Source organism: Dunckerocampus dactyliophorus, chromosome 14 (assembly GCF_027744805.1).
Source record: "Dunckerocampus dactyliophorus isolate RoL2022-P2 chromosome 14, RoL_Ddac_1.1, whole genome shotgun sequence".
NCBI lineage: Eukaryota > Metazoa > Chordata > Actinopteri > Syngnathiformes > Syngnathidae > Dunckerocampus > Dunckerocampus dactyliophorus.
The window spans coordinates 17,673,076-17,693,801 of NC_072832.1; the positions used below are offsets into that span (position 1 = coordinate 17,673,076).

Sequence of the window (20,726 nt, forward strand, 5' to 3'; positions counted from 1 at the left end):
TGAAATATTCAGTGACTGAAGTATAAATTCTAAATGAGGAAGGACCAGAAGCTCCATACTAGTGCAGAGTAATTAGAGAAAATCATCCTCCACTTCCTTTAACTGGTATTTGAGCAAAACTTGCCCAAAACACGATTTATAGATATGTATGGTAGAAAGGGGAATAAAAGGGATTACTGAAGGTTAAACTTACCATACATGCCAGGTGTGCGCTTCTCAAGCAAATGTATGAATGGTTTTAAGAGTCTATTAAATAAACAATGTTCTTCAGATTGTTAAGCTAGTATACACTTCTGGGAACGTAGATGACAAAATATAAAAGTACATGAGTTTTGACAGAAGCTGCCTTTGTGAATATTACATGAGATGGTGTGTTGTCTGCATATGCAAACATGACCTTGGGCATTTTAGGCAGTATTCAGAATCTGCTTAATTTAGTAATTACCTCACATAGGGTGGGACATCAGACGAGCGTACGGAGGCAGCTTGCAACAGACAGAGAAATACAAGGGGGGAGCAGACAAGACGAATTGCAAGGGCTCCCTGCTGCTGCATCCATTTTTTTCTGCAAGAGGCCCAAACAGCAGGACATGAAGGAGGGCGTGGGGGGAAAAAAGGAGGGAAGAAATGAGTGTCAATCCAGCTTTGATTTGTAGACCAGAAGCAAAGGTTGAAGATGAAGTAGGACAGGCACGATTAAATAGCCCAGCAGAGTCGTGAGAGGAAGCCAACCTCAATCAGTGGGCTCCGTTTTCTGCTTTTAGCGTCACAAACAGAGAAGAAAAGCTGGAGAAACAGGAAATAAAAGGTAAAGAAAATAATATCCTCGTATTTAAGCTTTGTGTATACATGTATAAACACATTAGTAAGAAATGCGGGCTTTATTAACCGGGTTGAATTTGAATTGATTGGTTGTTTTGTTTGGGATATTAATTTGTTATCTGGGCTTCTTTATTAGAAGAAGTCAAATCCCTGGTAAAGCAGCTACAGTAGATAATGAATGTGATCTGATAATGGAGTGGAGGCACTGATAACTTCCTTCAATGATAATTTATATACAGTAGAGCCGCACCTTTTCCTGAGGTTACATCCAGGACCACCAGCTAATGGCGAACATCCACAAGTAATTGATACGCCCATAAAACAATTCGATTTTTGTATTTGCCACTCCACACCCAAACCCACCCTGCTAACTTGACATTGACAGTGACTCCTCCAATTCTGGATTAACATTTGCAATAAAAGTGACTTGTAATTATCAGAGTACATTCAGCTCCAGAGCTCTCCCCTTCTCTCTTCAATTGCCATTGTTCAACTCATGACACAATCCAGGTTTAAGCCCTAAATACTGTATGCTTCACACACTTATTAATTAAAGACATTTAAAATATAAAATAGATAAGTACTGCCCACTAATGAATGATAATGTAAGATGATCCATGAACAGATGGAATCTGAGTCATGGTGTAGCACAGCACAGAACTATGGTGCATTCAAGGACTGCCAAACAACGCGTGAAATCTCAACGCTTGACGAAAAAGAATTGTCAGTGAAACATAAAGACATTTTGCCAGTATGAGATGTGTTTTTTACTGAAAAAAACGGCCTGTTTTCGAGAGAAAAAATAAATAAATGAACAAAATTCCGCAAACTTGCAGGGCTGTGAATAATGGATCGTGAATGTAATGAACTGTATCTTGAAAGGTGAAAATAATAATAATGTATGAATCGTATGGGCGAACAGACAAGTCAAATGTCCACTCGTATAAATTGTTAGTAACCCTCGTGCTTCACTTATACTGGATAACCCAGTTTAATCATGACAGCAAACACATGCTTGCATCAGAGCATGCAAGTGGAGCACAATGTTTATAAGTGTAACTTGAGTTTAGCAGCATTTTACCTAAAATTACTTCAATTTCATCATCACGTCTTCCCGAGAATGTACATTGATTGACAATTATTCAAACATGTATTACTTAGCTATATATACAATACACCTAAGACAAACATTAAAATGTTTGAGTCCTAGATTAAGGCTACCATCAAGGAAATATATAATTCACATATATATTTCACGATTTTGTAAGGGAGTAAACTTACAACATCAAAAATCAAATAATTATTTCTCCCACTATAGTCCCTCCAGTGTGTCCATCTGGGAGTCGCCCAATAATTGCCTGAGACACCTCAAATTACTCCTTTTGATGTGGAAGAACAGTGGCTGTACTCTGTGCTCCTGTCAGATGGCCAAGAGCCTCAACCTTTCTCTAAGTGTGAGGTGTTGGACGGTTTGACAGAAATGATTTGAGACACACTGAAAATTGTGCTCCATGGCCTCACCGAACTCCTACCACACCAAAGTTTTCTTTTTGGCTTCCTCCAAGGCCATGCATCGCTTGTCTTGGCTTGGAGGAATGGAATACAACCCATTTGGATTCCACATCGCAAACCGTGTGCTGCTGGGGTATTTACGGACAAAAGTGGCAAAAGCGTTTATATTTATCAGACTAGGAAGGTATGGCATTACCGGGGTAGTTTTGAACCAGGTGAAAAGCTACGTAAGGCCCTGTCACACCTTGACGATTTAGCCAGCGCATGCCTGACGTGATCATTGTGATGGCATACGTTGAACTGTCAATGTTTTTTTCAATTTTGGGCGTATACATAGCGTCTTCATAACGAGTTTGACGTATACATGACGTATTAGTAACTTATAAAGAACGTTTCTATAACTTCTAGACAACTTATACCAACGAATGCGTAGCGTGTTGCCGGCGTTCACAACTTATGCCCAACGCCAGTCTAACTTATGCAAACCGCACGGCAGCGTATGGCCGACGATGACGTGCCGTGGCCTATAAAAAGGCTGCCACTTGATGACTCAAATCATAACCTCACTAGACATCGCAGTGTCAACATCACCATCATGCCGAAGAAAATTCGCAAGACCGCTGCCAAGAAGTATTAGGGCAGTGACGGAGGGATCCATCACCACCCACAGCCTCCCCCTCCCACTCTCACTCTGATGGAGCTGACGCAGGTTCTAACGCCTCTCAGGCATCATCAATGGAACCGGAAGCTGCTTCCCCAGTGGCCACCATCTCCTCTCAACAACCCTTTCCAAGAAACAAGCGAAGATGACACAGTTTTCTCTCAATGTCCAAGAGGAGCAGGTAATGTGTGATTTCCTTCGCGAGAATACCATCCTCTGGGACATCAAGAAGACTGACTACCGGAGAGTGGACAAGAAGGCAAAAGTACGCTTGATATTATCTTGACGTATTACGACTTGTGCGTAACTTACAAATACGGGCGTCAACGATCGCATAACTTATTGCCCGCGTATGCGGGATGTATGAATCATACGTTGACATACGTCGAAAAGTTTTGTGCATGCATAACATTTTTGGACGACTTGGAGGTACTACGACGTATGCCGGCGTGCTTCAGCGTGCTGTTAACATATACAAAACTTACCCATAACTTATTCGACGTACGCCAGCGTATTGGCCAAATTTTTCATACGTTGGCGTAAGCTGGCTAAATCGTCAAGATGTGACAGGGTCTTTAACGATCAAGAAGCAATTAGTTAAGCTAAAAGAACAAGCATCTTCATGTTTGGCTACATTGTAGTTTGTGGCGTACCTCAGGGGTCAATACTGTCGTCAAAAATGTAAAGTTAGAACTATTTGCCAAAGTGACTGGAGGTCTCTCCTTCGGGTTTTCTCACGGAGGTCTTCTGTCCCATACCACACCCATGAGAAATGGAGATCGCTGCATCCATCCATCCATTTTCTATGCCGCTTCTCCTCATTAGGGTCGTGGATATGCTGGAGCCTTTCCCAGCTGACTTCGGGCGACAGGCGGGGAACACCCTGGACTAGTCGCCAGCCAATCGCAGGGCACATATAGACAAACAATCATTCACACTCACATTTAGAGTCGCCAATTAACCTAACCTGCATGTTTTTGGAATGTGGGAGGAAACCGAAGTACCCGGAGAAAACCCACACACATGCAAACTCCACACAGAAATGCTCCAAGGGAGAATCGGACACAGGTCTTCCCGATCTCCAGACTGTGACTGTGTGGCCAACATGCTAACCACTAGACCACCGTGCGGCGATGACTGCACATAGATAGGAAATAAATAGGACAAAAGCCCTGTCTATTCATTGTGGTGCAGAGTGAGAACAAAGAGACACAGGCAGCAGACTGCACTGGACAAAGCCAAGCGTGTGCCTGAAACTCCAAAGCAGATTATCTTGGATGATTTGACAAAATACTTTGTTCAATAAATGAGTGTATCACAACAAATTGAGTGAGGAAGAAAGGAGGACATAGCAAAATAAGGCTGGCCTCTGTCAAAAGAGGCTGACATGAGAGCTCCAAGGCAATTTTAGAAAAGGATGGGATTGGGACAAATGATTCAGTTGAGGACAACTTGTCCAGCATAGCCTATACACAAAATATGACAAAACTTCTCTGCTTTTCTACAAAGGCAAATTCATCTGTCCCTCATTCAGTGGAAACAGACAGCCGCCCCCAAAGCCTGCTGGCCTTGAGTCTGTTGAGACTCTTGAGACTATTTGTCTTCCTCATTCTCCAACACAAAGTGTCATCTCCCCTTGTGCCCTCCCATGGGTCGCACCACTTCACTCTGCCACTCTGCCTTCACTGTATCGCCAGCCTCTCTTTTTTAATTTCAGTTATTTTTGTCTCCTTGCTCTCCTCCTTGCTCTATCTTCCCATCTTATGATGTATTTAGTATTCAAGGCCTCTCACTGCTGCATCACAAGAATATTTGTTTCAGAGAGCTGCAGAGCAGGAAAAAAAAAAAACTATTCCGCAGGGACCGAGTAACATTTCAGTAAGTCTTCAAACGATGCGGTTAGGACATTTGTCCAAAACATGTTTGATATGTCTTAATAAGAGTCTCATGGGACCAACAGCCTTAAGCTTAGACAGTATAACATGCCAAAAAGACTGAATGAAAACGCAGTAATCCATAAACATAAACACACGACAGTAACAACATTCCCCACCCCCTTCCTTTTCATTGAGACTAACTAACCCAAGCTAATAAAAAATGTAATACCCGCATAATCTTAATGCTCAACCCCAGATGACTCAGGCACTTGACTGCAGTATAACACCCATGTAATTAACCTTTGTATCTTTCTTGTCAAATACAGATCCCAGATTTCCTCTTCTTTGACCTTGCCGTGCACAAAAAATGCGCATTTCTTTTGAAAGAACTGTGCACACTGGGTCCAAACATATTCCAATTAGATGCACATTATCATGACATTAAACATTCATATTCATAAAGCGCCGTGTTTACTGAATCGATATGAAGTGGGTCATATTTGGTTGTTTGAGATGCCTGTGTCTCCCTTTGCTGTGCAGCAGCTGCCGCAACAGTGTCCCCACATAGAGTCATAACCTGGAGGCCAGCTGACGCATACACACAATAAAATCCACCCTCACACCATAATGCACAAATACGTCCACTTCCGCCCCATCCTCAAATGGGAAAAAAAAGGGTACATAAACACACCCACGCGGTGCAATTAAACAGCAGTGAAGTTCTGTGGAGCAGATAAAGGCTGTCTGAGGAAAGAGAGGTGGGGATACACCGCCATTCAGCCTACAGGCTTCCACTAATTACCTGTCAATGGAAAGGAAGGGAGAGGCCTTAAGTAGTAAATATTGTTCCAAACTGTCACCTTCCATGAACCATACAATCTGTAAAGCAGCTCAAATATAGTGACCACTGATTTGGAAAAGAGGCTAAGATGTCATATGTTTGTATCATTTAGAAATAATTTGTTCTTGATATCTTCCAAACAAAGCGACTGATCAGACGGATTGGCAAATAAAGTAAGCCATAACATGCAAAGCAATGTGGAAATCAACTGCACAAAAGTCTACCGTAGTTTTTTTTTTTTTTTTTTCCAACACCTGCAGCTTTAATTATATAAATGTGGTTAATTGGTTCCAGACCCGGCCGTGATAAGTGAATTTCCACAAAGTAGGATTCCTTATTTAGAAATGGAATATTTTTGTCGTGATAGCATAGAAAACCTGTTTATGATCTTCTAACTACATTTTTTAACATCAGAGCCCTCTAGATATGAAATAACACCCATAAAGTCACCTTTATACTCCTATTACCCAATACAGTATATATAATAAAAAAATATGAAAATAAGCCATTTAAAACATAAATAAAACTTGAGTGTGTCGCAGTAGCCACGTGTGCTCAGCTTGCACAAACGCAGCATTGCTGCTTGCACTGACGGACAACAAGGGATGCACATGCTGCAGCAGCAGCAGCAGCTGTGATTTTAATACCTGTTTGTTTTTTTAGGTACCGACTGGATTGTAGTGACCAGCTAAGGCTTGCTACGGGTAGCAGCTCCAGGAGGCAGGGAACACTCTGATTCACCGAGAGGTTGTGACTACAGCTACATGCAGATTGCCATGGCAACTCCAAACTGAAAGCGAAAATGCGTACAGAGAGAATGAAACGACCAAACGTAATTAAGGGTCAAAATCCGTGCCAATTACAAAAAATGTGTACATGTTGGCAGCTCTGCTTTTGCGTCACACAGCAACTATGGTGCATTCAAGGACCGTCGAACAAAGTGCGAAAAAAAGACAAAAAAACAAAGACATTAGCAGTGAAGCGTAAAGACATAAGACATGTAAAAAAAAAAGAATAAGTGGTGCATGTATGCTGTACATTTTTATGTGGATTATCACTTTATCACACATTTATGAATTATTACCAACTTCAGGTGAATGAGATGTGTTTTCTGCAGAACAAATGGCCTATTTTAGGGGGAAAAATAGTATCTTTTGTGATCAAAAGTCAGTGAATTTACGTGGTTGTGAAAGCTGAATCACAGGTGTGCGGTGATCTACTGTATAAACAAAAAATGCTATCCTTATAGTGTGCTTTCCGAATACTGTGACATTTTTTTACACACCACTAGCAGGTCACAAAATACACATGCAATCATCGTTTCAGCTTATGTCCTCACATAAGACATTTAAGGTTTGCACACAATAAATCATATTGATGCTGGGCAAAATATCATCAGACTTAAAGCATTTTGACATCTGTGTGGAAAAAGCTATGATTTTAAAGGTAATGTCTTGTCAAATATTGTATGGACTGGCATGTCTTTTGTAAAAAATGTCCATGCAAGTGGGAATAGGCTAGAATAATATTTCATTTTTGATTAAATCCTGTAACATTACAGTACTTGTTTCTGTTTATATTTGTCATATTTTTTTCTATAAATAATAAGAAACAGTATTTCACCTTTACACACTCCCAGAGGAACATATAATGGAATGAGACTGCAGGTTTGAATGTGCAGACACTTGCATACAAGAAAAGGCAGTATTTGTTTAAATATTTATATCCGCCAGAGAAAATGGCAAGCAACATAATGACAAAGGCACATGTACTTTAGACCACTGGGCCGGTGGGTGCCGTTTGATTTATAATATTTAATAGTGTTTGTTGTTTATATATTTACGTTTTTTTTGTTTTTTTTTCCCACTAGGACAATGATTCTCAACTGCTGGGCCGCGATCCAAAAGTATAATTTTCAGTGTGTCCCGGGTCAGTGCCTGGGAAAAAAAAAAATGTAATGACCCAATGTCCATGAATGCATCTCGCCTTCCTGTTTGTGGTATTCACTTGCCACAAGGTGCGTGCCATGCTTATGGGTGACTTTGTGAAGCTTCAGTGGGAATGGAAAGACATCGAGTGGGGACTTAGAATGAATCCCACTTCTACCCGTTACCCCTCATCTTGCCCCTTTCCCCGAGGTTTTGCCCGTTCACGAGAATCAAGGGGTGTCCCAATTCTCCTTAAACCGAGGGGTAAGGGGTAAGGGGTTACATACCCCTTGATAAAGAGTGTGGTCTCTGGCCACACCTGAAACGAAGGGGTAGGCGACGCTACAACACCTGCTACAACATTTGCTACTCCACGTAAATATTCGACACGCTTTGAATTGTTGGTTTTCTCGAGTTATAACTAGTCGGCTGACACCGATATCTAACTTCACTGCAATCTACTGCATTTAATAAATGATTAGACAATGATTAGATAGCGACCACATTAGCCTGTTCATTGGGGAATCTACACTACTGAACTGGCCACGAGAGTGCCATGTTTGAGTCCGACTAATGCGCCCCTTTTCTCGGCCACGGCGGGTGGATATCCGCCGCTGTATATTCCCGAGGTCCATGGCAGCACGGCGGCTGCCCGGATGCACCTTGCCCGGCCATGATAGGTAGCTAGCCCCGCTCCAGACTGTGTACAGTGAAGTTGGCGTTTTCTAATCTAATCATTCATGTAACGCGGAACATCCTAGTGAAGTCTGTTTGCTGTGAATTATAGCCACTCTAGTCCACATATGGTGCCATATGTTTACTGTATTCAGCATACAGTATGGATGGTCAAGAAGTGAGCTAAATAAAAGATGTAAACACGATGGCCATATGTGGACAGCATGCCACATTATCAAAGTTTATTCAACTGTTGGGATGTACCGTTTTCCCATCTATTTTATTACCATCACTCTACATTTCTTTTCAGCGCACTATTACTACTACTATTACTATTATTATTGTATTTACAATGAGTTAATAGTAGTACCCCATCAATCATGCATGTGTGTCATTTCTGCAGGAGATGCGCAGCCAAGTGAAGTCAGCTGCTTCACAGTACAGCACTTCGAGACTTTTTAAAAGCTACAATCTCCCTCCCACTCTACTATATAAATATACACTAAATTTAAAAAGAAAAAAAAGATTTGTACTCGGGATGCAGCGATCAGGGTTTTATGCAGCCGATTCCGATACCGATCATCCATGAGTGAGATCAGCCAATACCAACACCAATCACATGGATTAACTGTGCATTTTTCAATGTATTTATAATGAGTGCTACTAGTCAGGGCTGCCATTAAACAATTCCAAGGCCCCCTGGCCAATAGGTAATGTTCATTAAACAACAACACACAAATAGTGCTTGTAGGACAAGACATTCTGTATAGTATAATGACAGGAATAGACACTTTAAATAGTTAGAACGTGCGCGGTGGACGTAATATCCACTTCCCTGTGGAAGGAAAACAAGCTCCAAACTAATAACATTGCGTGTTTGTTTTAAAAACAAAATGTCACTATGGTAAAAGGTCACATTTGGCGTCTGTGGACGAGCAACTAGGCAGATAATTCTAGCTACGCATTTTTCCCAAACAGTGCCAAACAGTGCGTTGTATCATGGCTAGTTAAACAATGCGGAAACGTGAGCGTAAATGGATAGTTACCGCCTCCATCACTGTTTGGTACGGTAACTGTACAACACGTGATAGGAAGGCACTCCAGCGGGTGATCAAGACCTCACAGAACATTGTTGGGGCAGCCCTCCCCTCACTGCAAGACATTTATAAATCTAGAGTCCTACGCAGAACACACAACCTCATCAAGGACAGCACACATCCACAACACTCATTATTCACACTCCTACCGTCAGGCAGACGCTACAGGAGTTTGAAGTCCAGGACCACAAGGCTGGCAAACAGCTTTTACCCACAGGCCATCAGGCTCCTCAACGAAGCACTCGCACACGCCGCACGCAACACACGCACACACTCATAGCACTTTTATTTATTTATTTATTTATTTATTTATTTATATTGTTTACTTGTATTAATGTCTCTTCTGTTGTTGTTGCTTAATTTATTGGTATTTATGTTTGTGTTTATGTTTCTTATGTTCTTATTCTTTCATTTGTTTTCTTTCTTTTCTTGGGAGAATGAACAGAATAAGATTTTCATTGCATGGTATAACTGCTGTTTTACCATGCACATGACAATAAAACTCTCTTGAATCTTGAATCTTGAAAAAACAGCCGACCAGAAAAGGCATTCGTATCCTCGTCCTCCTCCTACTTTGAACTAAAACCACTCAAGTCGTCTTGACAAGCATCACAATTGCCTCATAATTCCTTCGTCACACACTTTGTTAGTCTCTCTCTCTCTTTCGTTGTCTCCAGGCAAATTAGCCATTTAATTTGAGCTATCCTCTTCAATCTGTCCGGTCTTTCGATACCCGTTGGTGATCGTGGACGGTTGGTGGTACGAGTAGTCCGAAGAAGCTGGAATAATTCTACACTTGATCGAACTTGCTTAAAATGTGTCAGAGATCGCTGCTTCCACTTCACTTGCCCACGTCAGTACAAGTCAGTAGTAAGCATTATTGGAAAGATAGTTTTTAGCCATAAATTAGCCTCATGCCTGCAGAAGCCCGAGGATTCAAGGCATGAGAAAAAAGTAGCGGCTTATACACCGGAAATTAAGGTCATAAATAAATCATGCTGTTTCATGTTTTAATAGCAGCCTATTATTAGTCAAAATCAAATATGCATATTTAATGATATTTGAATTAAATTAAGCATTTTCAAGCATAAAAATGGCTAACCAAACAAAAATACAAATATTAGGCATTCAGAAGATGCATTCAAAGACATTGTGATGATAAGTAGTTTGGTGTGTGCAGGACTCTCTTACGGACCTTTTATGACTCTGTGGTGGCCTCAGCCATCTTCTATGCTGTGGGCTGCTGGAGAGGGGGCAGCACGGACAGGGACAGGAGCAGGATCAATAGGCTGATCAGGAGAGCGAGCTCTGTCCTGGACGGTCCTCTGGACTCCGTGGAGGAAGTGGGGGAGACAAGGATGTTGGCTAGGCTGACATCCATCATGGACAACACCTCACCCGCTACATGACACTGTTGTTTCCCTTAGCAGCTCCTTCAGCAGCAGACTGTTACACCCACGGTGTAAGAAGGAGAGGTTCCGCAGGTCCTTCATACTGACCGCTGTCAGGCTCTACAACACCTGCACCACCTGAACCATGTTGTAGTCAATATGCATTCTTTACACTGTACTCTACTTGCGTATCTTGCTTGCTGCTGTAACAAGTGAATTTTCCCGCTGTGGGATAAATAAAGTACAAATACAAATACACTGGCCACTAGCTGTCAGCAAAGGTACTGTAATGCTCAGTGAGACACACAAGCACCAGACCTGATTGCAGGAACAATAGGCTTTTATTGCAAGTTTGAATTATCTCATAATCGCTAACAGTGGCTACTGTGGCCATAACCTACATCAAGCTAAAACTCAACTCTGAACTTAAATGGCTTATTTTCTGTTATTATGGCTCCTGTATTGGGTAATACAAGTGTAAAGGTGACAATAAGGGTGTTATTTCATGTCTAAACTGTATTTAGAAGGTATTAAAACAGGATTTGTACGCTCTAACTACAAAAATATTCCATTTATATAAGGAATTCTACTTTGTTGACATTTCTTTATCATGGTCCTGTCTGGAACCAATTAAGCGCGATAAACGAGGGATTACTGCACACTCCACATATCTAATTATGCACAGCATCAAATTTATCAGCGCTCCCTTCATTAGAAAAAAAAAAAACAACTTGTAATGTGTGATAACTATTCAGAAATTGTCCGTATGTTGTATCTGCGTACTCATCACTGACTAGTAGAGAGGAACTCTGAAATTGTAGTGCTGAAAAAGAACCAGTATGACATTTAACTTTATGGTGATTTGGTGTCAGACATTTTTTTTTTCGAAAATAAGATGTTTTTTGTTCTGACAAAGTTGAATAACCTGCAGAAAGTTAAGGGCAGAAAAGGAACATATTGATCTAATCTTTGACCTCAACTCCTCGAGCCTTTGCAAGTTGGGTATGTTCGGAAAAGTTTTTTTGTTCTGACATACAATAACACATACAATAATAATTCCTTGAAAAGTGCTGGCTGGTGGATGGCTGGAAAAGAGCGAGGGGCACCAGTAACTTTGCATGGGAGTACTCAGCAAAGGTTCTGGGGGGAGGGTTATGAAAAAACTCTTGCTATTCTCCTGTCTAATAATGTTATAATACTGTTATATATGTTATAATAATGTTATAATACTGTCTAATAATGTTTAGAATGTATACAAAAATTCAATATTTTTTAAATCAAATACCTGGGCCATCCAAGGGAAATTCAAATATTGCAATTCTATATGGTGTGCAGCTGCAGTATTTATGGATTTGACAAACACCTTTGATACAATTGATCACAATATCCTTATTACAACACTAGAAAGATATGGAATCAGAGGATGAGCAGACATAATTACTTCACAGACAGGAGGCAATATGTGAAGCTAGGAGAATACACATCTGCGGGCTTGACGGTATTGTGTGGCGTACCCCAAGGATCAATACTGGGACCAAAACGGTTTAATCTATCCGTAGACGACATCTGTAAAGTCACGAAGGACTTGAAACTGGTATTATTTGCAGATGATAGCACACAGGAACTAATGGAAAAAAATCACAGAAGAATTAACTATTCTAAAAAAATGGTTCGATAATAATAGACTATCCCTAAACCTAAGTAAAACTAAAATAATGCTATTCGGTAAGTGCAAAAATGATACACATGCGCAAATACAAATCGAAGGCACAGACATTGACAGGGTGAACGAAAATAAATTTCTCGGGGACACATTAGATAATAATATGAACTGGAAATCTCACATTAAAAATATACAACATAAAGTGGCTAGAAATACATCAATACTAAATAAAGCAAAATTTGTTTCAGACCAAAAATGACTCCATACTCTCTACTGCTCTCTGGTATTACCAGATCTAACTTATTCTGTGGCGATATGGGGAAACAGCTATAAAAGTGCACTACACTCATTAACTATGGTTTTTGTTCAGCAGTGGTTTTCGTCTTGGAACTCTGCCATGCAAGTCGTTTTTGCCCAGTGTCTTTCTTATGGTGGAGTCATGAACACTAACCTTAACTGAAGCAAGTGAGGCCTGCAGTTCTTTGGCTGTTGTTTTGGGGTCTTTTGTGACATTTTGGATGAATTGCCGCTGAGCTCTTGGGGTAATTCTGGTTGTACATATTGCATATAGGCCACACTAATCTAAAAGCCTCATGTGTCCACGTCGTAACATAGGTTATTTAGTACACAGAAAGATGTTACACAAAAAGAGTCTTTGAAATTATACATAAAAAAAATATATATATATATTTTTTCAAACAGTGCCGATCAGTGCGTGTAAGACAGCTACTTTAACAGTAGCCTGACAGTAGTCATTCAACATTGTCCTCATCGTCCTCCTCCTCCTGGGAAGTAAAATCACTAAAGTCGTCTTCTTCAAGGGTTGTAACCGAACAGCCCCACAATTCCCTCAGCACACACGTCTCTCTTTCCTTCTTTTGTTGTCGCTACTAGCGTCAACCCCGCCCCGAGGCAAATCAGCCCCCGAGCCCGTGCTGTCCTCCCCAGCACGCAACAACAGTTCAGCCCCCCGAAACCTTCCGCCGACAGTGGACCTCCCGACACCGCCCCACGCTTTCCAAGATCCATCGGCAAAAGTCGCTCGATCAATCACCTTCAACCTGAAAGCCACGCATCACATGCACATGCACCTTTCCAAGTGTAGTCCATGATTAGCGACGTGTGGATCAATACTGAAAGACCGAGACCAGAGGCTCTAAAATCTAGTCTCAAATCAAAATATTGATACTTTCATATTTCAGTCATTTGAGGTAATGTTTATTATTAACAATAACACAATGGAAAGGACCTGTGTGACCTCGTCTAAATGTTATGCAGTTGTTTAAAAAACATGACTAACTTACTCTGATGTCATATTTTTTATTTTATGAGCTATGCTATGATTTGAAATACACCACTTTTTAAAATTTACCCGACGCATGAGGTGTACGTATTTGCACAATGTATAGGTATCGGACCAGTATCGCTGATACCAGCTTGAATTTTACTCAGTATAAAATTTGAAAAGAAATCAGTGTATCGCATATCACTGTGCACAAAGCACAAAAAGACTACTTTGAAGCACACGAGATGTTGCAAGACCAGAACGCGACCACAAATTAGCCGCATCTCTGTATAAGCCGCAGAGTTCAAGCGTGAGAAAAAAAATAGCAGCTTACGCACCGGAAATTACGGTATTACGACAGCGCCGTCCTCCCACTTTCCTTCAAAACAAAAACAAGGAACTTAACTGCCACAAAAACTATCTTGTGGGGGCAAACACCTGACGGTGTATGGTGAGTTTTCGAGGCTCACGGTGTGATCATCTGTCAAACGGCAGCTAACGCAGCCATGTGTTACTAGCACTCGCTCATCTGTGTGTGACAGACAGAACGCTAAGCTAATAACCCAAAAAATAATTGAATCCATCAGAAGAGATGAGCAGCCTTTCTCAGAGGTGGAAGACACAACCAAAGTCTCCTTAAAGTTTCACCAATGATATATGTTCTCTTGAAGAACTAAGTCAAATATGTTTTTGTCTAAATTAAGGTGATTTTACGGTTCCTCCATTTTTTCAAGCTCTTTCTTCAGGACGTCATATTTCTCCCGCTTTTAATGTTTCTATTTCCTGACGTTGCTCTCAATCAGGATTGCTACATCTATCACCGCCGCTGTCTTCTGATGTTATTCCACCACCAGTTTGTCAGGCTGGTTGGCCAATGCCAGTTTGTCAGTCTGGATCTAGAACGGTCAGTCTGGATCTGCCTGTCCTCGAGGGCCTCCAGTCCATATTTGGTACAGATGTTTCAGTGCACTTTTTCTGCCACCTGGTTATGCCGCTCCGTGTATGCTTTCCCTGACAGCATGTTACACCCTGCTGTGATGCGCTGCACTGTCTCTGAGGCTTATTTGCACAGCCTGCCTATGGGGTCCTGTCTGATGTGGTCAGCCCCGGCCTCTACTGATCTTGTGTTTTGGGCCTGCTATGATTAGTGCCTCCATGCTGCACCTATTTGTTGGCGGTTTGGTGGTGCATGCAGAGGCTTGTCTTTCCATGACAGCCTATATGACGCCTCCTTCTTACGAGGCTTTAAATATAGAATATAAAATGTATAATACTCGACTAAATGCAGTGGATGCGCCGGCCCAGGATCAAATCCCATTGCTTTTTAAGGTATACAATAAAATAAATGATTTTGAATCATATTTTTATGAAGAAAAGCCAGATATATTCCATATTTACATCAAACAACAAAAACTGTTACATTTCCTATTTTTTTTTATCATTCTTCTGTGCAGGTTCTGCGGTTTTATATTCTGTGGTGCAGACACCACAGCATGCTTTTCAATCGTGTTAGGGCCGACTCAAGAGTCATACGGGAGTGTGACTTTCTGTATGAATGGGGTGCATTTTTTCTACACCCTTGATACAAATAAATATGTCTCATGCAGAGATCACATCCTTAGCACAAATCCCCTCACTAGTGGAGGAAATATTCCATTCACACGAGCTGTCGACTGCTACAGTTGTGCTACTTTGTATTCCCTAGAGGTTAGAGGAGGCATTTTTTTTTCTGAAACGGGTATCCAATTGTGTTTGAAAGTCCCTTTGATGCTGCATGTGGTGATGTTGTCTTAACCCAAAATTGTCATTTATTAGTCGGATCAAGAATTTAGAATAATAAAAGGCTTGACTTCTAAAACTTCTGCCCTAGCAATGCAACATACTGTGATATTTCAAATATTTCATTGGGTTTTTATCCCCTATTGCATGGCACAAAAAATATATCGGTCAGCTGACAGTTCTACACCACTACAAATTATGACCATAACACAGAATACAGTTGTTAAATCAGCACATATCTGACAGTGTGAATAATATTGGTATTAACATCAATATACGATCACGTCATTAAACCAGCGGCAGACTAGGGCTACAGAACCAATATGAATGTCGTTGTTTGATAAAAATGTCAGCTCGTCAAAGCCATGCAAATATAAAGGGGGAAAAATGTGCAGCAAATGCTTGCAAAGTGTGAAAAGCGTATGCTGCCACACAAAATAAGATGAGCTGTAGCTCTGAGAACACTTCAAGTGGGCTACAAGAGTTTCTTACATTCATCTTAAATTGTCCAAATTTTCCATTCTTATTTGGATAGCAGCAGTATAATTTTTTATGGGCTTTGAGCTGGAGAAGAAACCAAAATCTGGGTATCTAAAATAATAAAAGTCCTTCTGACTTTGGAAATCGAACAATTATTGAATTCCTTGTCACAAAATGTTAGGAATCTGGCATTCCAATGAATAACATTTACAAACAAATGTATCATTGGCTGAGGCAATATCCACACATACAAGGATATTTTTGAAAACCTTTGAGTTCTTACATTTTATTTGTATATAAAGTACATAGCGTCTTTCCTTCTAGAAGAAAAGTCCTGATATTGTGTTGTAAAAGTATACTCCTCCATCTTGGCCGTCAAATCCATTCATTTATTCAGCAGAGCATGAAATATATTCAATAAATTTGATTTTCTGCTGCTAGCAGAAAGAAAAAAAAAAAACAAAAGCAAAAACTCTGGCTTTTCTTCTGTGGAAGGACGTCAGTGACAAGCACCTTCCAGTTCACCCATGCGGTGGTCAAGTGGTTAGTATGTTGGCTGCACAGTCAGGAGATCGGGAAGACTAGGGTTCAAATCTCCATTCTGCATTTTTGTGTGGAGTTTGCATGTTCTCCCCGAGCGTGGGTTTTCTCCGGGTACTCCGGTTTCCTCCCACGTTCCAAAAATATGCATGTTAGGTTAATTGGAGACTCTAAATTGTCCATAGGTATGAATGTGAGTGTGAATGGTTGTTTGTCTATATGTGCCCTGCCATTGGCTGGCAACCAGTCCAGGGTGTACCCCGCCTGTCGCCCAAAGTCAGCTCTGGATAGGCTCCAGCATCCCCCCGCGACCCTAATGAGGAGAAGCGGCATAGAAAATGGATGGATGGATAAAGAGCGATACAACCATTCACACTCATACCTTCAGTCACTTAGCAGGAATCAGTCCCATGCTGGCTGCATAAAAGTCAGCTGTGTGTAGCACTACCAGTGACCTGACTCAATGGTCTCTATCACATTATTGAAGTCATTTGTAAAGCAGCACTCGTACATTTTTGTACCAGTAATAACAGAGGAGTAATTGTGCACCACAGTGCCACAGTTTGAAGGGAAAACTCATGTGGTCATTTCCTTTCTTGCTACAAGGACTGTGAATACACATGCCTTTGTTCCACCTCAGGAATAACTTGGTCTGCAATTTGGAGAAAATGCAATTGCATGGGTATCAGTGCATGCAAAAATGAAATCTAAAGGAGGTGGAAGAAGTGAGATGGCTGTACCTTGCCTGAAGCATTATGAACTGAGGTGAAGGCCTGTTTATTCAAGTGAAAATTCCTCAAGCTGTGCAATAAATTTATCTAAAGCAATAGGGCAACAACTAATGAGCTTCAGGCAAGGCTCCATGCAGATGACAGGTTGGGCTCAGCAGATTGAACTCACATATTCTTTATTTGGCATAACAACTGAGACAGGTGCCAATTGCAAAGACTGAGATTTGATATATCATTTTCCTTTCAGTCCTATTGTGTCAGATGTTTATTCATGCTCCAAACAACCACTTAAATAAGTACAAGGATACCATTAACGTACCGCCATGTAGCTTAAATGACACGCCTACATTTGAACTTGAATCCTCGAGCAATCTACAGAAATAACCCTGAGATGTCAGTGAATCTAATAATGCTTATGGAGAAAATTGGAAATATTAATGGGTTGCTATGCACATGAGCCACATATCCACAAAGCAAAGGTGGTCCTCGGGTTACACCGTTCCGTGGTTCAGTGAAACACCCTCCCATAAAATAATTTAAAAAATTAAAACAAAACACTCAAACGGCTGAGGAACTATTTACAGCATGCGCAGCGGATGCCTTGTCTCGTGTGTCGAGGATGAATACAGTTTTTGCTTCAGTTGCAAGTACATAGAGTGGATAACATTGCTTATTTTTGAACTTCATAATGTTTTCCAAGCGCAAGGCAGACTCGTCTGGTGGAAATGTGCCAAGGAAAAGAAAAGTCATCAACATGGAAGTGAAAATCAACATCATAGGAGAAACACCCATCAATATTGGCATTAACCCTTCGACTGTTACAACCATCATTAAGGATAAAGATGTGGTGTGCACAATAATTAGCAATCTGATAATTACTGGACTGATATGAGGAATTATGACATCATACCGATAAATCTGACAACATTAAAAAACAGCTCAGATGACCGATAAAAAGAGAAATGCTCCAATGAGACGATACTGTGCTGAATGGGTTTGCGTGAGCAAATCAAGCGCTCCGTATCTGTGACTTGCGGTGCAGACGACCCGTCGTAACTTACGCAAGCTCACTTGTAAACAAACGTGTCGTCAATCGAGTGGGACCTCTCACTGTTTCAGAGGAAGATATTTTGCATTGTGTGATGAGGGAAAACAAAATCAATCCTTAACACATCAAACCTTAACAGCCACCTGAAACGCCCAAAGCCCTGGGTTTGTTCCTATCACCACGGTGTTTGAAAAGCTTACCATCTTTGAAGATACAACTTTTTGTCAGCTAGTAAACCCCTTGAAGCCACGGTTTATAGGCTACTTCTGAGTTACCTGTATTACCTGTATATCCTTGGAAATAAGAGGTGTCGTTACTAACGAATGAAACAATACCAGTTCCCTTTGCCCTTGAATTTTAAAGCCAAAGCCATTGTGGATTTCGGCACTTCTTCATACATTTGAGCAGGAAGTGCCAAATCCTTGATTTGTGTCCAGGCAACAGGGCCTCTTAAAGTCTTTAACTCTGTACTCGTCTTCCTTGGGGAGATCATATTTCAGTGTCCACCAATTTTTAAGTGATTTATCCACCTGCCTCTTATTTTAAAGTCCATATGGAAATTCTAAAGAAGCAATGTTGGGAATAATTCTGAAGTGTCACATTGCCCTGACCAAGCGTGACTTCTAAGCCTGCAGAAACATGCGCACACTATTGCATGGACACAATACACAGCCCCGAGGTAAAATGTGGAAAAGTACTTTAGCTGCTGCCAAAGCACAGAGACATAACAGTCTTACCAAAGAAGATTACAGAAGTGGAATAAGCACACTAGCACAAACACATCTCCTCTTATTATCTCTGGCAAACTCTACTACTCACACAAACAACTGAATTCATTACCAAGTGAACAAGCTGCAAAGAAAGAACTGTTCAAATGTTGTAAAGCAATGTCATTTCAATGCCATAGGAGTTGGATGGCTCACCTGATAAAGATATCACCTGTTGTCATTTGCAATGAACAAAGTCAAATCAGGGGAGGGGAGTGTATTCAATCACTCTCACATCACAATACGTGTACAGCTCTGTCCTGATCAACCTTATTTATCGCCAGAAAATCTTCGGCATGCTAAAACCCAAAAGATGTCCTCTTGTCAGCACCCTTTTCAGTCCCTCCCTCTTCAGGTGGGACAGCGCAACAAACATTTGGGGCCGTTCCACTAGTATTATTACAAAATATGAAAATAGATGGCAATGATCATCAATCAAACGAGTTTAATATTTTGTTTTAAAGGTCAAATTACCGTACATTATTCCTTTAAATACAGTTAGAAAGAAATATTCTCAAAGTTCAGAGCAGCTAAAAAGAAGAAAAGCACATTTTGTACATTTGGTAGCATTACCTTGCTGAGCTGACTGGCCGGTGATCCACGATTGAGTGTGTCACATTTAAAGTTGAGGAACGATTCACCCATAGTGTCATGTTCTCTGCTCGAATCCTTCTCCTTGGGGGTGTGGCTAACCGGTAGAGGTGATGCTCCAGACAACGGGGGCTGTTGGTGTGCCGTGCATGACAAGCCGAGAAAGTTGGAGGGTCGGATCAGAAAGGCCTCCAGAGCGATGTTAGCAGACACCTTAGAAGAGAGGTAGAAATGTGAATGGCTGAAAAGGCAAGAATGATACGCGGTTCGGAGAGAGTTCGAAGGTAGAGTAGAGAGTAACCCTGTTACAATGGTTTTATAGTTTTTTACTTACTTTTTCAGCGTTGAAAATTAAAATTAAGAGATTGAAAACAATTTACTGTAAATGCTCCAATTTCTCCCCTAGCTAGACCAGGGGTCGGCAACGCACGCGGCTCTTCAGCCTCATTTTTGCGGCTTTTTATTTTTTTAACATCGTAGTGGAGGAATCTTTTTTCTAAATTTTCACAAAAAAAAACACAAGTCCGTGAATGCACTCAGACTGCGTTTTGACTGCTGACTGGATGGGCAAGGGAAAAGGGAGGGGGGCCAGTGTGTGCAGTGAGACACAAACAAAAAGTCTTGTTGCGTGTGCTATCCACACGTTAAGGTATTCATAATGATGAATATGCCCTGCGATTGGCTGGAGACCAGTCCAGGGTGTACCCCGCCTGTTGCCCAAAGTCAGCTGGGATAGGCTGCAGCGTGCCCCCACGAAGCGGTATAGAAAATGGATGGATGGCTGGATGGATGAATATGTCTCTAAAAAGAAAAATAAAGAGAGTTTCATTCTGAATGGACACACTGTATTCCGTCATTGCCAATGACGCTGACTTAGCCATGTGCTTGATATTTGGAGATAAATTAGCAAACAATAAAAACTGTAATGTTCAAAGACATTTTCAAAACAAGAACTAAGCTTTTTTAAAGTACCCAACTGCAGATGGGCAGAAGAGAGCGATTTAGGAACTACTACGGAAGGTTGAGCAGAGCAAGCTA

The 20,726-nt window shown here is 41.1% G+C and overlaps 1 protein-coding gene across 2 annotated transcripts in view; it reads right to left on the reverse strand.

The window, feature by feature from the left end:
* The window catches only part of LOC129194203 (adhesion G protein-coupled receptor A1), a 224,516-nt gene that overhangs the window by 112,686 nt on the left and 91,104 nt on the right, over positions 1-20,726 (reverse strand). For both annotated transcript variants that reach the window (XM_054799239.1, XM_054799240.1), the window contains one exon: positions 19,671-19,901. In XM_054799239.1, the coding sequence (XP_054655214.1) occupies positions 19,671-19,901 (231 nt within the window). The remainder of the gene's footprint in view (positions 1-19,670; positions 19,902-20,726) is intronic.